Source organism: Tyto alba, unplaced genomic scaffold (assembly GCF_018691265.1).
Source record: "Tyto alba isolate M040663 unplaced genomic scaffold, T.alba_DEE_v4.0 Super-Scaffold_38, whole genome shotgun sequence".
Classification (NCBI taxonomy): domain Eukaryota; kingdom Metazoa; phylum Chordata; class Aves; order Strigiformes; family Tytonidae; genus Tyto; species Tyto alba.
Window position 1 is genome coordinate 41,582,018 of NW_024881313.1, and position 20,768 is coordinate 41,602,785.

At 73.7% G+C, this 20,768-nt stretch overlaps 2 protein-coding genes across 3 annotated transcripts in view; one reads left to right on the plus strand and one right to left on the minus strand.

The window, feature by feature from the left end:
• On the plus strand, window positions 1–17,278 carry SLC4A2 (solute carrier family 4 member 2). Of its 2 annotated transcripts, none has more exons than XM_042801744.1 (23): window positions 1–205; window positions 6,485–6,629; window positions 9,234–9,405; window positions 9,482–9,717; window positions 9,906–10,018; window positions 10,150–10,376; window positions 11,083–11,219; window positions 11,410–11,590; window positions 11,679–11,814; window positions 11,970–12,153; window positions 12,286–12,400; window positions 12,486–12,670; window positions 12,758–12,971; window positions 13,058–13,282; window positions 13,379–13,527; window positions 13,677–13,871; window positions 13,944–14,177; window positions 14,320–14,409; window positions 14,731–14,897; window positions 15,209–15,462; window positions 15,769–15,938; window positions 16,194–16,367; window positions 16,500–17,278. In XM_042801744.1, exons 2-23 carry the CDS (start codon window positions 6,570–6,572, stop codon window positions 16,578–16,580), a joined length of 3,699 nt encoding a protein of 1,232 aa, XP_042657678.1. In that variant the 5' UTR covers window positions 1–205; window positions 6,485–6,569; the 3' UTR covers window positions 16,581–17,278. The 2 variants fall into 2 exon arrangements, with proteins under 2 accessions (XP_042657678.1, XP_042657677.1); XM_042801743.1 differs by having other exon boundaries at window positions 2–205; window positions 9,894–10,018.
• The window catches only part of FASTK (Fas activated serine/threonine kinase), a 13,503-nt gene continuing 9,998 nt past the window's right edge, over window positions 17,264–20,768 (minus strand). The window contains exon 10 of the mRNA XM_042801745.1: window positions 17,264–18,004. Coding sequence (XP_042657679.1) covers window positions 17,918–18,004 — 87 coding nt within the window. The 3' untranslated portion in view covers window positions 17,264–17,917. The remainder of the gene's footprint in view (window positions 18,005–20,768) is intronic.

The window sequence follows — 20,768 nt, forward strand, 5'->3', positions numbered from 1 at the left end:
CCTCGCACCTCAGCCCCTTCCCGCCGCGGCCAGACCCACGCGCGGGGCCGTTCCCCGCCCGGGCTGGGATGGGGCGGGAGGGCGGGTGCCGCCGCGCTTCACCTTTCGGTGTCTTTTCTCTTTTGCAGCGGGCGCCGGAGCGACGCGCGCGGCAGGGCCATGCCCGTCCCGTCCGGCCCCTGAGCCCCCCGGAGACCCCCGGCAGGTGAGACGCGCGGGGCCGGGGGCGCTGGCCGCAGCCACCCCACGCGTGGGGCCGAGCGGAGGGACCCCCCGTCCCGGAGCGTCCCCGGCGGCAGAGCCACCGCCGAGGCGGTTCACGCCTGCCCGGCGCGGGAGCCGCCATGTGCCGCGCTGGGTGGCGAGCGGCACTGCCCGCTTACGAAACGCTGCCGAGGGTTGAGCAACGCCGGGCACAGGCCCAGCCCCACGGCTCTCCCGCGCTGGCTTGGGCTCCCACGGCCCCGGAGCAGGGACCCCGCCGCCCACGGTTGGGTCCCCCCCCGGGGAGGGGGACGGCAGGTCCCGGGGGGGGACGCGGCGCCTACAGCTGCCCCTGAGCTGCTCCCGGGGGGGCAGGCAGGGCTGCCCCACACCTCTCCTGCCAGAGCCCCTCGCGGTGTCTGGTCTGGTGCGAGGACTGGGGTGGTGGTCCTGGGGGGGGGGCTGCAGGGAGGGGTCCGTCCTCCGTCCCCCGCCGTGCCACGGCTCTGGGCACGGGCTGCGGGGTCCCGCTGGGGGCTCGGCCCCGCTTCGGGGTCACTGCACCGCTTCAAGCGGCTGCCAGGAGCGCGGGATTTGATGGCCCCGACAACGCTGCTGGCACCGGCGCCTGTCCCTCCCCGCGGGCAGCCCTCCCACCCCGGCCCCCGCGGCCACCGGCCTCCTCGGGGACTGGGGGCCGGGAGAAGGGCTGGCCCTGAGCCCCGGCGGGGGCTTTGCCGGGTGGGCTCTGCCCCGAGCCCCCTTGGCGGCCCCCTCCCTCGCTGCCACCCTGCCCCAGCCGGGTCCTGCCCCCCCAAGGGACGCTGCTCTCGGTGACTGTGGGGGAAGGCGTACGGCGGGGACGGCTCTGGGGGGGTCCCTGCACCGGTGAGGGGCACCCCATGGCTGCGCAGCCTCTCCCTGCCCTGCTCTGCTCCGCGCCGCTGCTCGGGGCTCCCCGGGGCGGGCAGAGATGTTGCAGGGGATGGGGGCGGCGGGGGGGGGGGTCCCTCATCCCGTCTGTAGGATCACACCCGTCCTATGGACGGGAGGGGGGACCCCCCGTGCCGCCCCCGTCCCCTGCAGTGTCCGGGGTGGGGGTGGCTCAGGCTGGGATGCCATCCCGGCCGGCGGAAGGGAGGGGGCCGTGGGAGCCGTCGCCTGGCCGGGCCCCCGTGCCGAGCTGCGGGGAGGGGGGGGTCTGGCTGCTGTCCCCATTGCGGCCCCTGCCAGCGCAGCCCTGTCATTAGAGGGGACAGGGTGGCCGCAGGGACCGGGCTGGCTGCCTGAGGACGCCGCGCTGGGGCTTGCCAGGGGCGCCGAGGCTGGCGGGGGGGGTGGGGGGAATGGGCTGCCCCCCCAGCTCCTCCCCGCTCTCTGCCCCACGGCCGCCTGCCCCACATCCCTCACCCCCCGTACCGCACCGCCTGTCCCCTTGCGTGACCCTGCGCGCCCACGTCTGCGCAGGCGAAGCCCCCAGCGCTCGTGGGGCTGGGGGGCTGCGTGTGTCCCCCCACCCCACCCCACGTCCCCCCTGTGCCGGCTGCTCTGTGGGGCTGGAGCGCGGCCCCTCCGCTGTCGCTTGCCCGTCCCCGGCTGCCGGCGCTCGCCGCTGGCTGCCCCCGTGCCCAGCGGGAGCCGCGGCGCAGAGGTGGGGCTGCCCGAGGAGCCGTTCCGGGACTTGGCACCGCCACTCTGTTTGGATAAAGTGGCCTGGTGCAGGCTTGCCGAAACAAAGACTCTCGCTGCTGCCGCCGCCGCCGCTGATATTTTTTTTTTTTTTTTTTTAATTCCGCTCCGGTATAAAAGCTCCGGCCGGTGGCCGGCACTGGGCAGCTCACGGCACGGTGGGGCCGAGCGTGGCTGCCCCCGGCCCCGTGGCGGAGGCAGAGGGGCCGCGCTGGCCGAGGGCCCCGCGTCGTGTCCCGCTGGGGCAGGTCCCCGTCCCGGGGGGGCACGGACCGGCCGGGTGCCCGTGGGAAGCCGGCGGCAGCAGCGGGAGCGCAGCCGGAGCCGCAGCCTTGCCGGGTCGGCGGGCGATGGGGTGAGTGGGGCAGAGCTGCCGGGGAGCGGCACAACCGGGCTCACACCTCCCCAAGGGTGGGGGGGTGGGTGTACGGCCCCCAGCCCTGCTGTGGGTGACGGTTAGGGGGCTGCACCCGGCCAGGCCCCCCCCGTGGCAGCCGCCAAGGACCAAGGGGTCAGTGCCGGTGCGTGTCCCCGGGGCGGCACACGGAGCCCGGCGCCGCAGCAGCGGGTCCGTGGGGGGAGGCAGCTGTGCCTGCCCCCTCCCGGGGCTGGGATGGGGACAGCAGCGGGGACCACCGGCCGGGGTGGCAGGAGCAGCTGACGGGGGGGGGTCCCGTCCTCTCCAGGGCTTGGCCGTGGTGGGGGGCTGGCAGCCGCGGTGGGAGGGAGCGCACCGCCGGGCCGCATCCTGCGGGGTCCCTGGGGCAGCCCCTGGCCCCGGGGGGGGGCTGTGCCTGCCCTCCCCGCCAGCCCCCGGCGGTCCCCGTGGCAGCGGTGGCCCCGGCGTGGGCGTGGGCGCGGAGCCGCGCAGCGCCGTGATTCATCTCCTGGATCCGGCGGTTTTGAGGTCGCGGGGTGGGGGGGGCGTGCGGGGGGGGGCCGGGGTGGAGGGGGTGGGAGGATATTTTTGGTGGCGGCTTCTGAACTTGCAGTGTCTAGAAAACCTCTGCCGGGGCGGCGTTGTCCCGGCTCAGCTCCGTCCTGCGGCGCCCACTGCGGTGATGGGGGGGGAGCGGGACCCCCGCCCCCTCTCCTGGGTGGGCATCCGGGAGGGGCTGGGGGTGACGGGATCTCCCGGGGGTCTCCCCGAGCAGCCAGGTGAGCCGGGCAGGAGGGAGCGGGAGCTGGGTCGGGGGGCTGGCACTGGGCTCCCCACTCTGCAGGGGTGGCTGCACTGCCTGCCCGGAGACCCACATGCCCCCCCCCCCCCCCCAAATTCAGCAGCCTCCAGCCCTTGGGTGAAGGGCTGCCGGGGGCTCTGGGTGGTCTTCTGCCCTCGGGGGTGGGCAGGGGAGCTGGAGCTCACTGCTGGGGTCCCCCTTGGCACTGCTCTCGATTTCAGGGAGCTGGGGCTGGGGTGCCGTGCGGGTGGGGGGCAGAGCCCGGGCACCATCGGGGTGCGGATGCAGCTCTGCCTCGGGGGGCTGCCCGTGGGGGAGCGGGTGCCAGCGCAGCGCCAGGGCCGGCTCGTGGCTCCCGCACCGGGGATGTGGGGAGCAGCGGGGTGAGCGCGGCTGCGGTGAGCACCCATGGCAGGGCAGGGTGGCCCGTGCCGGCGTCCCCAGCCCCGGTCGAGGAGCCGAGGGATGGTGCCGTGCGTGCCGGAGGGCCGGGAGCCGCTGCAGCATCACCGCGGGTAGAGATGGGGATGGGGGGGGGGGGGGACAGGCCTGGGGGGCACAGGGCATCACCGGGGCCCCTCGCTCCCCCCTTCCACGGCATCGGGGCACAGCCTCACCGTGCCAGGCAGGCTGGGGAGCGCGGGGCGATGGGCACAGCCTGACCCGCACCGGCCTCGCCCCGGCTGCGATTTCGCCTGGAAATCGGGCACAGACAGTTCCCAGGGACGGCGAGGGACACGGTGCCTCCCCCGTCACTGCGGTGCCAGCCGGCCGGTGCGCCGGGGCCGGGGATGCGGCTCCGGCTCCTGAGCGGACACGGCGCGGTGGTCCCGGTCGGCCTCGCCTCTGGCTGCGGGCACAAACGTGCGCGGCACGTGTGTTGTGTGTGTGTGCCGATCCCAGCTCGGGCGACGTGGTGTGAGCGGGCACGGAGCTGCCGCCGGCACTGGCTGCTGGGCTCTGGCTGGCCCCCGTTGCCCTGGGGGTCCCCGCTCCCACCTGGGGGTCCCCGTTGAGGGTTTTGGGTCCGTGCTGTGGAGCAGGACACCCCGGCCGTGGAAGGGCTGGCGACGGCGCTGCCTCACTTCCCACCTTCCTGGCCTGTGTGGTGCTGGTGGGTGCCGGTGCCGGGGCTGGGGGTGAGAGGGCCCCGTGGGGCAGCCCCCCACGGCGTGGGGCCGGGCCCTCTAATCGCCTCAGCGGATCAGGCGGGCAGGCCGGGGCCGGTCCCAGGAATGCGACTGCGGCACCGGCGGGAGCCGCCGAGCCGGCTCGCGCCCAGGCGCTGATCGGAGCCAGCCGGTAATTATTGGCGCGGCGTTGGCAGCCGGTGGCCGTATCTGCGGGCCTGCCCCGCTTATCGGGGCGGCCTGTTCCCTCGCACAAGGGGCCATTGTGCTGCGCGGCCGGGCCCGGAGCAGGGCGAGGTGGTGGCACCGCGGCCGTGCCGGTGCCTGGAGCCACGTGGCGGCGGCGGCACGGTGCTGAGCGCCGACACCAGCAGAGCTGCAGCGGGGCAGCCCCACGGCCGCTCGGCAGACCCGTCCCCCGCCGTCCCCCGGGGCAGGCACCGGCCCGGCACGGTGCCCGGGGTGGCCGCGGGAGCTCCCGGCACAGGCTGGCGCCGGGCTCCACTCTGCGGGGCCAGCCTGAGCCCTTCCCGGCCGGCTGCCCGGCCGTGCCTGCGCGGTGACTCAGCGGCCACCACGGAAAGCAGAAGTTCCCCCCCCCGGGTGCCCGTCACCCTTTCCAGCAGCGTCAGGCCACAGGCTCCCGGGCACCGCGTGGCCCCAGCTCGCCCGCCCTGGCACCGTCCTGCCGGGTGCCCGCAGCGGCACCACGAGAGCCTGGGGGTGAGGGGTCGTGGGGCGGCTGGGAGCCCCCCCCTTTTTGGGTGATGGGCCGGCACCCAGCTCCCCCGCGCCGAGGGCTGGTGAGAGCGCGGCTCGGGGCAGCTTCCCAGCTCGGCGTTCCCCGAGAACAATCCCAAGTGTGTTCCCGGGGCTCTAATCCCCGCGAGCTGCCAACGGGATTAAGCCCAAAAAGCTGCTTAGGGCCGGGAGCGGCAAAGTGCCTTCCCGCGCCGGAGCCCCGGTACCTGCCGGCCGTGGTGGGGTGCCGGGGACCCCGTCCTGCGGGGAGCTTGGCCTGGGCACAACGCCGGGACGGGCTGGAGGTGCTGGCTGTGCCCGCCTGGCCGCTCCACGCCATCGACCGTCCCGGTGGGCTCTGACCCCCCGCTCCCGGCAGCGGCTCTCAGCAGCATTGGGGTCGCCCTGCACCCCGCTTGCCGGTCCCAGTCCTCGGGGTTGGGGGGGGGGTGTGGGGGGGAGACGCAGCCACACGGGCTATGCAGGGAGCCCGCCTCGAGTCACCCAGCAAGGGAAGTTTGGGGGCCCCGGCTCCATCTGGGGAGGTGGAGCGGAGACACCGGCTTGTTCTTCCCCCCAGTTCCCACCCTGGTGGGTCGGGCAGGTGCACTGGTGGGACTGGAGCTGCACCGCATCGACTGGCTCCCCACCGCCCGCACCATGGGTGGGGGGGGGCTGCCGCCAGCCCCCCTCGGGCACGCCGGGGTCCCCATCCAGGGTAGGGGGGGGAGTTTCGGCTGCGGCTTGGCGGGCGCCCCGGGAGAGCGGCGTGGCAGGCCGGCTAATCTGCGCTCGCTCGGCTGGAATGTGGCTGTGCTGGCTCCGGCCCCAGATGGGGAGCGGGGATTAGGGGAGCAGCCGGGGCCGGGCAGCGCCGCGCTGCGCGGGAGGTTCGCTCTGGTGCCGCGGCCTCGGTGGTGCCGGGGCTACCGTGCCTGCACCCCACGGGGGGCCGGCGTGGCGGGAGGGGTGCCGGTGCCGGTGACGAGGACGGTGATGGTGAGCCACCCATGTGAGACGCAGTCACCCGTCACCACCCTCCTCGGTCCCCGCCGTCACGTGGGGCCACCTCCCGTGGCAATAAACCCGGCACGCCGGTGCTGGAGGGGTCAGCCTGGTGCCCGGGGACCTGCCGAGGGGCAAGTGTGGGGCGAAGATGGCCGGTGCGGGGGGGGGCCGCGATGGGGGTGCACGCCGGGCTGGGATTGCTGGGGGGGCTCGGGCAGTCTGTCTGGGGGGGTACTCACCGCCGCTCCCCCCGCCCCCGCCCCGGGGTCTGGCTCCCTGCCTGCGCCCCGCGGGGCTGGGCCTGTGCCCGGGGTCCCGTCCCGCTGCCCCAGCTCCGCTCCCCTCCCGGCGTTTGTCTTGGCCCCGGCTCCCCCGCTCCCACCTGCCGCCAAGACAAACCGGCCCGGGGGCCAGCCCTGCCCGCGTCTCCCCCCGGGGCGGCCGAGGAGGGGCAGCCCCCCACCCCCCGCCCGCGGCTCTGCCCCGGGGGCACCCTCCGCCCCGGTCCTGAGCACCCCTCTGCACCCCCAGGTTATGCTGCCCCGACAGCGTCCCCTGAGCCCCCGCGAGAAGGAGAAGGGCTAAGCCGGCCGGCCCCGGGCGTCGCGCCTGCGCCATGACCCACTCCCAGGTGTCCTCCGAGATCCACCACATCGTCTCCTCCGCCTTCCAGAGCGTAAGTGCCGCGGCGGCGGGCACGAACCCGCGGGGGGGCACGAACCCACGGGGGGGCACGAACCCACAGTGGGCATGGCCCCATGGTGGGCATCGCTCCACAGCGGGCAGGACCCCGTGGTGGGCACAGCCCCGCGGCCGGCATGGCCTCACAGTGGGTGGGCACAGCCCCACGGGGGGCACGACCCCACAGAGGGGCACAGCCCCACGGCGGGGCTGCAGCCGTTGCCACTGCCCAGCTGGGCGAGGGGTGCCGTGGCACGGCACGGCTGTCCCTCCACGCCGCAGCACATCACCCAACCGTGGGGCAGGGCTGTGGGGTGCCGGCAGCGCGGCGTGGCACCCGCCGTGGGGCAGGGCCGTGCCCCACAGCAGCCAGCCCGGGGCAGGCTGTGCCGGGGCGCCGGGTGCCCTTGAGGCGGGTGCTGCCAGGGCGCGTTGTGCCGGGGCCGGCGGCTCTGCCGGTGCCACTCGCCCACCCCGGCCGCGCGGTGCCAGCGGTGCCAGCGCTGCCCTGGCCGTGGGGCTGCCGGGGAGCGGAGTTAATCATTAACCCTTTGTGTCGCGCTGCCCGGTGCCATTGGGCGAGTCCCCGTCACCGCGCACGTGACCGGGGATGGGACCCGCGGCCCCTTCCCCGCGGCTCTGCCACCCATGGATTTCCTCCTGGGCTACCGGGTAAGCCGCGGCCTTGCCCGGGCCGGCAGGTGCCTCGTCCCACCGGCCCCCGGCCGGGGACGCCCGTCACCATCTGTCCCCTGGGACGGGGAGCGGGGTCAGGAGCAGCTCAGCCCCACTGACCCCTGGCAGGGACCCCCGGGTGCTCGGCGGGTTTGGCGAGGGGGGTCCCGGGCATCACCGCGGGCAGGGACGTGCCGCGGTCACTGGGTGGGCGGCGGATGGGGAGCCCAGGGTCGTTTTGGGGCTGGGGTCGAGGTTTGGGGGGGCTGAGGGGGGGGGGGGGCTGCCTTGCCGGGGCGCCTGCAGCTGTGATGGGGGACATGGGTTTGTTCCCCGTCCCTGGGGTGTTGGGGTCACCCTGCGGGGGGGGAGGGGGGCCACGGCTGTGCCCGAGGACACGGCGGGGGGGTGGCACACGCCGGGGGGTGCCGGGCTGTCCCCAAAGAGGGTGGCAGCCCCCACTGCCGCTGCCCGGGGTGCTCCTGTCCACCCCCCCGCCCCCCCCCCCCCCCCCACCTGTGTGTCACCATCCACCCTGTCCCTCCCCGGTCCCCTCCCCCTCCCGGTGTCCCCCCCCTCCCCGGGGGCCGGGGACCTGCCTGGTCCCGGGGGGGTCCTCGGGGGTGGCCAGTGCAGGGCAGGGACTGGGGGGCTGGGGGGGGGGGTGTCGGCAGCACAGCCCCGGCAGGGGCGGGGGGGGCGCGTTACTGGGGGGAAGCCATGTGTTACCGGGGGGGGTGGCAGCCCGACCCGGCCCGACCTGTGCAGCAAGGGGGGGTCACTGTGCACCGGGGGGGGGGTGTCACCGTGCGGCTGCGAGCAGAGCCGGGGCTCTCCCGGTGGCTCGTGCATTTACGGGGGAGGGGCACGGGGGGGGGGGGGGCGCCGTGCGTTACCGGAGGAGATCAGTGTGTTGCCGGGGGGGTCGGTGCATCACCGGCGGGTCGGTGCATTCCGGGGGGGCCGGAGCTGGGCGGGGGGGGGGGCCGGCAGCCCGGTGCTGCGGGCGCAGCCGGTGCCCTCTGCGGGCCGCTGTCACCTTGAGGCGGGCGCGGGGCGGCTCCGTCAATATTTGGCGAGGCCGGGGAAGGAGCCGCCGCCCCCCCCCCCTCCTCCTCGTCCCCCCCCCCCCGCCCCCGCCGCCCCCATCCCCGGCCGGGCCGCGCCGCCCCGATAAAGCGCTGCGGGAGCTGCGGCGGGAGCGCGGCTCTGCCATGACTCAGGTAGGACCGGCCGGGCGGGGACGCGCCCCCCCCCCGCCCCCCTCACCCCCCCTCCCCTGCACCCCCCCCTCCCCTGCACCCCCTACCTCCCCCGGGCCCCCCAGCCCTGCGCCCCTGTACCCCCCCTGCACCCTTCACAGCCCCACACCCCCTGCGCTTGCAGCCCCACTTCCCCCCCCCAGCAGCCCCCCCTTGCACCCCAGCCCCCACAGCTGGGGTGCACCAGCAGCACCCAGCAGCGCTGGGAGGGGGGCACAGCATCGGGGGCACTCTGGGTGCGGGGGCGCGGCACCAGGGCGTGGGAATGGGGGTGCACGGGGGGGGGGGCACAGCACCTGGACACGGGAATGGGGGTGCGCAGGGGGGCACTGGGGATGGCGGGGGTGCACAGGGAGAGCGCGGCACCCGGGCACGGCGCTGGGGATGCCGGGTCGGGGCAGCACCGGGGAGCGGGGCACTGGTGATAGTGGGGGTGCGTGCGGGGGGGAGCGCGGTGCTGAGGCTGGGGGGCGCGGGGTGCGAATGGCACGGTGGGCGCCCAGCCCAGGGGTGCAGTGGGGTGCACGTCCCTTGGGTGCCGGGCCTTTGGGGACCCCGCCGAGCCACCGGCCGGGGTGTTCGTCGCGGGGGGCCCGCGTGACCGGGGTGTGCCGGGGGCCGGCGGTGCTGGGGGCCCGCTCAGCACCGTTGCCGGCCCGCAGCCCGAGCAAGAGGCGCTGGGCGCCGGCTCGCCCGTGTTCGGCGAGGAGGAGGAGGAGGAGAAGGACCTGAACAAGGCGCTGGGCGTGGAGCGCTTCGAGGAGATCCTGTGCGACGCGCACCCCCGCAACGCGGAGGAGGCCGGGCGCAGCTACGGCGAGGAGGACTTCGAGTGTGAGTGGGGCCCGGGGGGGCGGCGGGCGGGCGGGGGGCGGCGGGCAGGGCACCAACCCCACCCTGTCCCCCGCAGACCACCGCCAGTCGTCCCACCACATCCACCACCCGCTCTCCACCCACCTGCCCCCCGACACCCGCCGCAAGAAAGGGGTGCCGAAAAAGGGCAAGAAGAAGCACCGCCGCGCCTCCGTCCCGGGCGAGACCCCCACCATCGAGGAGGCCGAAGAGGATGAGGACGAGGCGTGCGACACGGAGACGGAGCGGTCGGCGGAGGAGGGCCTGCAGCCCAGCCCGCCCGAGGCAGTGCAGGTGAGGGCTGGGCTGGGCGCGGGGGCCGGCGCTGGGCCCCCCACCCCTGGCTCTGGGGGCTCGTGGGGCGGGCGGCTGGGCACGGCTGGGGCGCCGGGGCTGGAGAGGAGCCGGTGATGCCTGTGGCCGGGGGACGCGGCTCCGCAGCAGCCGATTCCCCCCGTGCCCCCTCTCAGTTCTTCCTGCAGGAGGACGAGGTGACCGACCGCCGGGCAGAGGAGCCGGTGGCCCCCGCGGCGCTGCCCGGATCCCCCCCGGAGCCCCGGGGCTCCACGTCCCCCGGGGACCCCCGGGCAGGCAGGTGAGCGGGGGCCGGGCAGCGCTGGGGCTTGGATGGGGCTGGGGCTCTCGAGGGGGCGGGCGGGCGGCCCCCCCGGCAGTGCTATGGGGCGGAGCGGGGGCTCAGCGCTGAGGCGGGCGCCTGCCTTGCAGCCCCGAGATGGAGGAGGGAGGTTCGGTGGAGGGAGCGGCCGCCGCCGTGGCCGGGTCCCCCGGGCGCCCCGTTCCCAAGTCGCAGCCGGGGCACCGCAGCTACAACCTGCACGAGCGGCGGCGGATCGGCAGCATGACGGGCGCCGAGCAGGACCGGTACCAGAAGATGCCGACGGACGAGTCGGAGGCCCAGACGCTGGCCTCGGCCGACCTGGATTACATGAAGAGTGAGTGGGGGGCACCCTGCACCCCGGGGGCCGCGCCGGCAGCGGCCGTTGGCACAGCGGGAGCGGGGCCGTGCCGGCGGGACTGGCAGTGCTGGGTCACCCCGTGGCCGCAGCAGAGCCGGGCTGGGCGCAGGGTCTGGCCCCGCTCCAGGCACTGGGGGTGGCCCCCGGGGACCCCTTCCCGGGGTGCCGGGGGAGCACGGCCAGGAGCCGGTGCTCGGGGTGGCTGGAGCCGGCGGTGCCTCCCCTGGGTGCTCGCCAGCCCCTGGAGATCTGGAGCTCGGGGACTCCCAGGGCAACGGGTGACGCTTCTGCCTCCGGGCTCCCCGGGGAGGGCTGCCTGCGGCAGAGCCCCTGTGCCAACGGGCCGGTGCAGCCCTTGGCACGGGGGGCTCGGGTGACCCCACCATGAGGAGCCACCTCGGCTCCTGCTCGTCACCGCTGGCACCGAAGCAGCGACCGGGCGTCCCCCTCCGGTGCCGCGTCCCTCGCCAGCGCAGACCCTGTCCCCCCCCGCTACACCGAGTGTCACCGTGCTGCGCGCTCAGCCCCCGGGGATGGGATGGTCCTTGCCTGGCCCCAGCTAGCCCATGGCTCCCCGGCCCCCCATACTGGGGTTTAGTGGCCCCCCCAGGGCGGGGCTCAGGGCTGCAAGCTCTGCGGGTCGCCCGCCCGCCGCGATCGCTGTCCCCCCGGTCTCTGGCAGGTCACCGCTTCGAGGACGTGCCGGGGGTGCGCCGGCACCTCGTCCGGAAGATTGCCAAGGCGCAGGTGGTCCACATCAGCAAGGACCACAAGGAGCAGAGCACGCGGCACCGCAAGCAGGACCGGCAGCCCCACGAGGTGAGGGGGGGTCCCGGTGCTAGAGGGGGGGGTGTGGGCAGGGCTGGGGGTCCCGGCGCGGCGGAGGAGCCGGGGCGCGGCGCAGGACTGGGCGAGCGGCTGGGTGGGCGGTGTGGAGGGGGGCTGCCTGCCTGGCGTCCCGTGGGGGGGGCCCGGCAGTGCCGGAGCTGACCCGGCCGTTTGCGGTCAGGTGTTCGTGGAGCTGAACGAGCTGGTGGTGGACAAGAACCAGGAGCTGCAGTGGAAGGAGACGGCGCGCTGGATCAAGTTTGAGGAGGACGTGGAGGAGGAGACGGACCGCTGGGGCAAGCCGCACGTGGCCTCCCTCTCCTTCCGCAGCCTCCTGGAGCTGCGCAAGACCCTGTCCCACGGTAGGGAGGCCGTGCTGGCTCCACGGGGTCCGGGCCGGCGGGGGGTCCCCAGTCCTGCTCGCCTCAGCACCCCCCGTCCCTCGCCCAGGGGCCGTGCTCCTCGACCTGGACCAGAAGACGCTGCCGGGGGTGGCTCACCAGGTGGTGGAGCAGATGGTCATCACCGACCAGATCCGTGCCGAGGACCGCGCCAACGTGCTGCGGGCGCTGCTGCTCAAGCACAGGTGAGCGTGGGGGGCAGCGACCCGCAGCCCCCCGCCTCCGCCAGGCTCTGCGACCCACGGCCGTGGGGACAGCGCTGTCCCCGGGGCCGCCGGCGCGCGGCGTGCCGGCCGCTCTCCCCTCGGCCACCGCCGGCAGCCCTGGCTTGGTTCCGCAGCCACCCGAGCGACGAGAAGGACTTCTCCTTCCCGCGGAACATCTCGGCCGGCAGCCTGGGCTCGCTGCTCGTGCACCACCACAGCACCAACCACGTGGCCGAGGGCAGCGAGCCGGCCGTCACCGAGCCCCTCATCGCCGGCCACGCCGTGGAGCACGACACGCGGGTCGATGTGGAGCGGGAGGTGAGCCCGGCTCCCGTGGCTGCGCCGCGCCGACCCCGGCCCTCTGCCCGTGCCTTCCTCCCGGCCTGCCGCCGCTCCTCATCCTCGGGAGGGGCCCTGACCCCAGCCCTGCCGTGCGCTCTGTCCCCGCAGAGGGAGGTCCTCACCCCCACGCCCCCGGCCGGCATCACCCGCTCCAAGTCCAAGCATGAGCTGAAGCTGCTGGAGAAGATCCCGGACAACGCCGAGGCCACGGTGGTGCTTGTGGGTACGGAGGGGCGGCGGGGGGGGGGGGGGGGGGCGTGGGGACAGCATGCCAGGCTCCCGCAGTGACCCCCCCCGTGCCCCCCCAGGCTGCGTGGAGTTCCTGGACCAGCCCACCATGGCCTTCGTGCGGCTGCAGGAGGCTGTGGAGCTGGACTCGGTGCTGGAGGTGCCCGTCCCCGTGCGGTTCCTCTTCGTGCTGCTGGGGCCCAGCAGCACCCACATGGACTACCACGAGATCGGGCGCTCCATCTCCACCCTCATGTCCGACAAGGTGGGCGCCGCGTCCCTGCCGGGGCCGGGCTCGGGGCGCCGCGGGACCCCCGGACGGGTGCTCTGACCCCCCCCGTCGCCCCGCCAGCAATTCCACGAGGCCGCGTACCTGGCCGACGACCGCCACGACCTCCTCAACGCCATCAACGAGTTCCTGGACTGCAGCGTGGTGCTGCCGCCCTCCGAGGTGCAGGGCGAGGAGCTGCTGCGCAGCGTCGCCCACTTCCAGCGCGAGATGCTGAAGAAGAGGGAGGAGCAGGAGCGAAGGCTGCTGCTGGAGCCCAAGTCCCCCGAGGAGAAAGGTGCCGGCGGGGCGGGATCGGGGCAGGGTCTGGGTGGGGGCACCCGGCTGGCGGGGTCTCACTGGCCGTCTGTCCGGGGGGCGCAGCGCTGCTAAAGCTGAAGGTGGTGGAGGGCGAGGGCGAGGAGGAGGAGGATGATCCCCTGCGGCGCACGGGCCGGCCCTTCGGGGGGCTGATCCGGGACGTGCGGCGGCGGTACCCCAAGTACCTGAGCGACTTCAGGGATGCGCTGAACCCCCAGTGCATTGCAGCCGTCATCTTCATCTACTTCGCCGCGTTGTCGCCGGCCATCACCTTCGGAGGGCTGCTGGGTGAGTGCGGGGGGGCCGGCACGGCGCGGGGGGCCGTGGCGCTGGGGACGGGGGGCCCCGTCCCGCCGGGTGTGCCTGAGCCTGTCCTGCCCGCAGGGGAGAAGACGCAGGACCTGATCGGGGTGTCCGAGCTGATCATCTCCACGTCGCTGCAGGGCGTGCTCTTCTGCCTGCTGGGCGCCCAGCCCCTGCTCGTCATCGGCTTCTCGGGGCCGCTGCTCGTCTTCGAGGAGGCTTTCTTCACGGTGAGTGCACGGGCAGGGGCCGGGGAACGTTCCCGTGTGGGGCAGGCAGCCCCCCCCCAGCCCCACTGCTCCTGCCGGGGCCCATCCCTCCTGCTGACACCTGCCCATCTCTCTGTCCATCCGTCCGTCCGTCTCCCTGGCACTGGCAGTTCTGCACGTCCAATGAGCTGGAGTACCTGGTGGGGCGCGTCTGGATCGGCTTCTGGCTCATCCTCATCGTGCTGGTCATGGTGGCTTTCGAGGGCAGCTTCCTGGTGCGCTTTGTCTCCCGCTTCACCCAGGAGATCTTCGCCTTCCTCATCTCCCTCATCTTCATCTACGAGACCTTCTCCAAGCTGGCCAAGGTGAGCCGGCGGGGCCGGGGCGTCCGCGGGGCGGGGGCGGGCAGGACCGGCCTGAGCCTCGCGCTGCCGCAGATCTTCCAGGAGCATCCCCTGCACGGCTGCCTGCGGGCGAACGGCACGGGCGCGGAGGCGGCGGCGTGGAGGAACGGCAGCGCGGCCCCGGCCAACGGCACGGCCGGCCGCGCCGCAGCCAAGGTGACGGGGCAGCCCAACACGGCGCTGCTCTCGCTGGTGCTCATGGCCGGCACCTTCTTCATCGCCTTCTTCCTGCGCAAGTTCAAGAACAGCCGGTTCTTCCCTGGACGGGTGCGTGGGGCTGGCGGGACGGCGGCGTGGGCGCTGCGTGGGGCCCTGGGGTGAGCCCAGCTTTGGGGGCAGGGCTGAGCCGGGGCGGGGGGGGGGGCCGGGCGGTGGGGCCGGGGCCGGGCTGACGCTGCTCTTCCCCCAGATCCGGCGGCTCATCGGGGACTTCGGGGTGCCCATCGCCATCCTGGTGATGGTGCTGGTGGACTACAGCATCCAGGACACCTACACGCAGGTCAGCGCCCACTCACCCTCCCCCGGGCAGGATCCCCCTCTGCCCCCCACCCTCGTGGGGGGCCCCCGTCCTGCTCGTCTGCTGCCGTCCCGGCGTGTGCGGCACCACCCGTCCCCGCCGCGGCGCTCAGCTGCCCCCGGCTCCCGGCATCCCACTTTTCCTCTCCCCACCGTGCCGGGAGCCCTCTGAGTCCGGCTGCGGTGGGTGCTGGTGCCTCCGCGGCTCTCCCCACGCCCCGCGGCACCCCTCGCTCGGGGAGCTGCGTGCCGGGGGGCAGAGCCGGTGCCCCCCACGCCAGCGTGTCTCGCCCCCTCCCCGCAGAAGCTGAGCGTGCCCAGCGGGTTCTCGGTGACGGCCCCAGACAAGCGGGGCTGGGTGATCAACCCACTGGGCGACAAGAGCGACTTCCCCGTCTGGATGATGGTGGCCAGCGGCCTCCCCGCCGTCCTCGTCTTCATCCTCATCTTCATGGAGACGCAGATCACCACGTGAGCGCAGCGGGGCAGGGCTGGGGGCAGCGCGGGGCACGAGTGGGGCAGGGTGTGCCGTGCCGTGCCGAGCCGCGCCAAGCTGTGCCGTGCCGTGTCAAGCTGTGCTGTCCCGTGCCATGCAATGCTGAGCTGTGCCGTGCCGAGCTGTGCCATGTCATGCTGAGCTGTGCCAAGCTGTGCAGTGCCGGGCTGTGCTACGCCACGCTGAGCTGTGCCACGCTGAATTGTGCCATGCCGAGCTGTGCCAAGCTTTGCCGTGCCGTGCCAAGCCCTGTCAAGCCATGCCGACCGTCTGCCCTTGTGCCCAGGCTGATCATCAGCAAGAAGGAGCGGATGCTGCAGAAGGGCTCTGGGTTCCACCTTGACCTCCTGCTCATCGTGGCCATGGGCGGCTTCTTCGCTCTCTTCGGGCTGCCGTGGCTCGCCGCGGCCACGGTGCGCTCCGTCACCCACGCCAACGCCCTCACCGTCATGAGCAAGGCCGTGGCGCCCGGGGACAAGCCCAAGATCCAGGAGGTGAAGGAGCAGCGGGTCACCGGGCTGCTGGTGGCCGTGCTCGTCGGTAGGTCCAGCCCTGCCCACGGTGGGTCCCCCGCCAGCCCTGTTCCATCCTGCGTGGCCGGGGGGGGGGGGTCCAGGCAGCCGTGGGGAGCTGCGGCGGTGCGGGGAGCCACATGGGCTGGATCCACAGGAGCTGGGGTGCCCTGAGCCCTGGCCCAACTGCTGTGGCTGTCCTGTCCCACACGGCGCAGGGGGGTGACTGGGCAAGGGAGTGGGGCTGGGGGGGGGGCTGTTGTGAGCCCTGGCCCCAGCGGGGACTCCAGGAGCCCCCAAACCCGGCACCACGGCTGACCCCGCTCTGGCCCAGGCCTGTCCATCGTCATCGGGGACCTGCTGCGCCAGATCCCGCTGGCCGTGCTCTTCGGGATCTTCCTCTACATGGGCGTCACCTCCCTCAACGGCATCCAGTTCTACGAGCGCCTGCAGCTGCTGCTGATGCCCCCCAAGCACCACCCCGACGTCACCTATGTCAAAAAGGTCGGGGGGGGGGGGGGATGTGGGACCCTCATCTAGGGCAGCAGCCAGCCTGGGGCACCTTTGGGCTCGGGGCACCCGCGGGTTGGGGGCGCCGGGGTGTCTGCGGGCCGGGCTGTGGCACAGCCTCGTTTAGGGGGCTGGGGCGGGGGGGTTGGGGCGGGGCACAGACCCTGGGGGGGGCCGTGTCCCGGGGCGGGGCCTGGCTGTGCCCGGGTGGGACGCGGGGGTCCGGCCCTGACGCCCGTCCCCGCGCAGGTCCGCACGCTGCGCATGCACCTCTTCACCGGGCTGCAGCTGGCGTGCCTGGCCGTGCTCTGGGCCGTCATGTCCACCGTGGCCTCCCTGGCCTTCCCCTTCATCCTCATCCTCACGGTGCCACTCCGCATGTGCCTGCTCAGCCGCATCTTCACCGACCGGGAGATGAAGTGTGTAAGTACCTGCTCCGCGTCCCGTGGCCGGCTGCCCCCCTCGCCCCCGGGGCCGCGACGGCTGGACCCACGCGGGTGGAGGGGCACGGAGGGGCGCCCCCTCCCTCCCTGCTGAGCCACCGTCCCCCCGCAGCTGGACGCAGACGAGGCCGAGCCCATCTTGGACGAGCGGGAAGGTGTGGACGAGTACAACGAGATGCCGATGCCGGTGTGACCGCGCGCCAGCCAGCCAGCCGCCCGCGGGGCCGGGGGCCGCGGCTGCGCAGCCCTGCCCGGCCGGGGGACGGGCACCCCCCGCGCTCCCCGTGCCTTCGGGGTGGGGGGGGGACACACACGCACCTGCCAAAGAGACGCTGGCCCCGCCGGGGACCCCCCCAGCCCTCCCGTGGGGCGCAGGGCTGGGCCGTGCCTTCGGTGCCCCCCGCCCCGGGCACATCGTGACCACGCCATGGGGCAGAGCCCCCCCCGCCCCCGGCCGCCCCCCAGCAGAGCTGCAGGTCCTGGCCCTGCCCCAGCCCAGCCCTGGGCTCCCGCCAGACAATCAGGTGTTGCTGAAATCCCACCCTGTTTTATTTAACAGAGTAATTTAAATGGCAATAAATGGCTTTATACCGAGCGGGGCAGGCTGAGGGGTGGGCGACCCCCGTGCCCCCCACCCGCACCGCGGCTGTGCAGGGGCAGGGATGCAGGCAGCAGCTCCTGCCGAGGGGGGGCCCGCAGTTGCCTGTCCCCGATGGGGGGGACCCCCCGCCCCTGCCTGTCCCCCCCCAGGGCAGAGGGGGCTGCACCCTGGTGTGGGGGCGCGGGGGTCGCCTTGTGCTGGGCCCGGGGGGGGGGGGGGGCGGGGGGGGAGGGCTGGGGGCCGGCCGCTGCCTTGTACCAATAAACAGAACGGACTTTGCACACTTTTCACCAGTTTTATTGTAAAGTTAACCCCCCACTTCCCGAGCACCCCCCTCCTCCCGGCTTGGGGAGCAGCCCCCTGTGCAAACAGCCAGCCCTGCCCAAACCGCTCCCTGCCCTGTGCGGGGTCTGCTGCAGCCCCCCTCCCTGCCCCCCCCCCCCCAGCGACCCCGCACACGGGGGCCAGGCACAGCCCTCCCTCCCAGCAGCGGTGCTGGGGCCACAGGGACCCCCCCTCAGTGCTGCTGGGGGGCCAGGCCAGGCCCCCCCCAGTGACTCTCACAGACAGGGCTGGGGTGGCAGCGCCAGGGCGGGGGGGGGGGAGCAGCAAGGGACCTTCCCCCCCCTCCCCAAGCACCCAAACACTCCCCTACGCACCAGTCAAGGCACACCCCTTCCCCCCCCCCCGCTAACAGCAATAAATAATCTCACACTACCCCAGCCCCACATCAAGGAGCAGGTGCCCACAGCCCGGCCCTGCACCCCCCTGGGATGGGGGGGGCGGCTCCATCTCCCCCCCCCTTCCCCCCCCCCCCCCCCCCCCCCCCCCAATCTCCCCAGGGGAAAGGGGCTGGCAGCACCCGCCTGCGCCCACCCCGCTCTGCCCCCTCCCCGCCCGGGGCTCCTGGGACTCGGGGTGTCCGTCCCTCAGAAGCGCAGCTCCCTCAGCTTCTGCCGCAGGTAGTGCTTGGCCTCCTCGATGCCACTCACCTTCTCCAGCTCCGTGTAGGGCAGCTGAAAGGGGACGGGGAGAAACCATCAGAGCAGCTCTGGCCGAGGCGGCGGGGGGGGACCCAGGCCTGGGGACCCCTCCCCGGGGGAGCAGAGAAGCCCCAGCTCGGCACCCTGCCGGCCCTCGCGCAGGGGATGCTCGCCCCGCTCCAGCTCAGCCTCGGGCAGGGCGCACGGCTGGGCTCAGGGCTCCCCCAGCGCCCGCCCGCGCTCCCCCCGCCTCGCAGCCCAGCCGCCGACCCCCAGGGAGGGCTGAAGAGCGAGACCCAGCCGCCCTCCCCTCGCACAGGGTGGGGGGGCCTGTCGGTGAGGGGCAGCCGGCAGCCTCCCCGCTGCGCTGCGGGAGCCCGCGGAGCCCAGAGCAGTTTTTTCCCCAACACGCCCTTTGAAGCCCAGTCTGCCGAGGACCGAGGGCACCGGGACGAACAGAACCGGCACCACCCCTCCCTTGGCCCAGGGGAGCTGGCGCAGGGCGCCCCGGGGGAGCGGAGACCCCAGTGGGAAAGCCAAACGGGACGCCAGGCTGTGGAGCCAGGAGAGCTCTCTGCCACCGAACAGCAAATACCCCCCTGGAGCTAAACACCCCCCCCCAAAGGGCCACGAGCCCTGGGCCACCGCGAGCCAGCTGCACCCATGCGGGTCAGAGCAGGGAGGGGCCCCCCCCTCAGTCCCAGTCACTGACTGGGGACGAGGCAGCAGGCGCTTTTCTAAAAGCACGCTTTTCCAGTTCAAGGCCCCCCCACCCCGGGGCTTGTCACCCTGCAGCGCCAGCCCCCGCGCCGGGGGGGGGGGGGGGGCGGGGGGCTGTGCAGACACCCCCCCCCCTCCCCAGACTGTGCTGGGAACACGGAGGGAATCGCCAACCAGCACTGGGGCAGCCGAGCAGGAAGGGATCCGCAGGGACGAGAACGGGAGACCCCAGCCGCCACCAGCGCTCCCTCCAGGTGGGTGCCAGGGACTGGGGGGGCACAGCTTGGGGTGGCTGGCAGCTCCGCTGGTCCAGCAGCCCTGGAGGCACCGCCCGTGCCCACGGAGCAGGACTACGGGTGACCGTGACCCACGCTGCAGCGCTGGCAGCACAGGGAGGGCTCGAGGCATCGCAGGGCGGTAACAGGACGCGGGCTGCAGTCCAGCCCTCGGTGCGTTTTGTTCCTCGGGCACTTCTTCCCCTGTCCCTCCTGGGAAGAAGGAAGCACAAGAAGAGCTCTCCTTGGGGCTTGGAGATCCTGCTAAGGGGCTGGAGCTGCGCAGGGGAGCGTGGCTGAGCCGACCAGCTCTGTGCCTGGAGAGCGGCAGCTCTAGCTGCACCTCAGCCCGCTCCGAGACGGTGCCAGGGGCAGGGCCTGGGGGGAAAAGCGCCCCACCGCTGGGCTTTGAGCCGCCAGCCTGGCCCTGCACCCACAGCCGGAGAGGCATCGTGAAGGGATAGGGTGGGAAAACTTGGCACGGATGACCCGGGGTCTCCGTGGAAAGGCTACACCCTGATATGGGTGCTACGTGGGGTCCAGGACCTGCTTGTGACCATCACGGCTGAGCAAGAGGGATGGGAGACACAAACTGCACGGTGCCCCAGAGCAGGCAGCTTGCAGCCAGGCGCTGCTCGGGCCAGGGCTGAAGGCTGCTAACTCTGCCTGGGGAGAAGGAACCCAGTCCTCTGGCTGCGGCGGGTCTGAGTCAAAGGGTTCTGGCCGTGCTGGTACGGAGCCACCTCCTTCCACTGCTTCCTGCTCCTTCCCCCGCTGCCCAGCTCCCCGGGGTCTGCCTCCCCCTGGGCTTGCCCTTCCCGTGCTACGAAAGGATCAAGAGCACAGAAAACTCCTTCAGCCAAACAGGCTGGCAATGAGTAGAGTGCCGGAGCCAGGACAGGGTTTGTGGGAACATCAAATGTGGCCGTTATTCGGGGCAGGATCCTGGGAAGGAAGGAGCACGTCCTTACCTGGGAACTGCCGAGGGAAAAGTGCTGGCTGTCAATAAGAGGTCAGGACCACCGGGGAAAAGAACATCTACCTTGGGAAGAGTGTGTGTGGGCAGCGGAGGGTGTGAGGTAGGTGACCCTGCGAGAGCACGCCCAGCGCCTGCCAGAGGGGCGGAAGCAACACGCCGGTCCAGGCGGAGGACAGGGGCAAGGGAGGGGCCGGGCGCGAGTCCCGGCGCTGCGCTCCGCGGCCCCGGCCGGCAGCCCCCGCTCGCCGTGCCGCGGAGGGAGAGGGCTCTCCTGGAAGGAAGCCCCGTTGGGGGGCACTGACGAACCCACACCTGCCGCTGCTGCGGGCCCGCGGCACCCGGGGAGGCGCGCGGCCCTGGCACAGCCGCGCTGACATACCCAGACAGCTTAGCAGCGTGCCAGGCACGACAGGCAGCCCGGCGCGGATCGAGCAGGCATACGGCCATGCGCCAGCCAACGGGAGAAGGCTTTAAATTAAACGTAAGGAGGGCTGAACGGCCAGGCTCGGAGAGCTGCGTGTCCAGCTGGACCGAGTCACAAGCCGCATACCCCAGGAGTCAGTGCGGGGGCCAACACTGTTTAGTGTCCTCATTAGTGGCCTGGACGGGACCGAGCGCACCCCCAGCGAGGCTGCGGAGGGTACAGGAGGGCAGCAGCGGCCGCGCTGCCGTTCGGGAGGGCCCAAACAGGCCGGAGAAACAGCCCCAGGGCCAGGTGCTGAGCCTCGGGAGGAATAATCCCGCGCGCCGGGACAGGCTGGGGCCAACCGGCCGGAACGCGGCTTTGCAGGACAGGGACTAAGAGAAGCTGAGCGGCGGCCAG

Bases quoted from the DNA above. Each gene is read 5' to 3' on its own strand.
- SLC4A2 (XM_042801743.1), top strand. From the start codon at position 6,570: ATGACCCACTCCCAGGTGTCCTCCGAGATCCACCACATCGTCTCCTCC. The intron at 13,528-13,676 runs GTGAGTGCACGG...TGGCACTGGCAG, and splicing joins TCGAGGAGGCTTTCTTCACG to TTCTGCACGTCCAATGAGCT. The intron at 13,872-13,943 runs GTGAGCCGGCGG...GCGCTGCCGCAG, and splicing joins CCTTCTCCAAGCTGGCCAAG to ATCTTCCAGGAGCATCCCCT.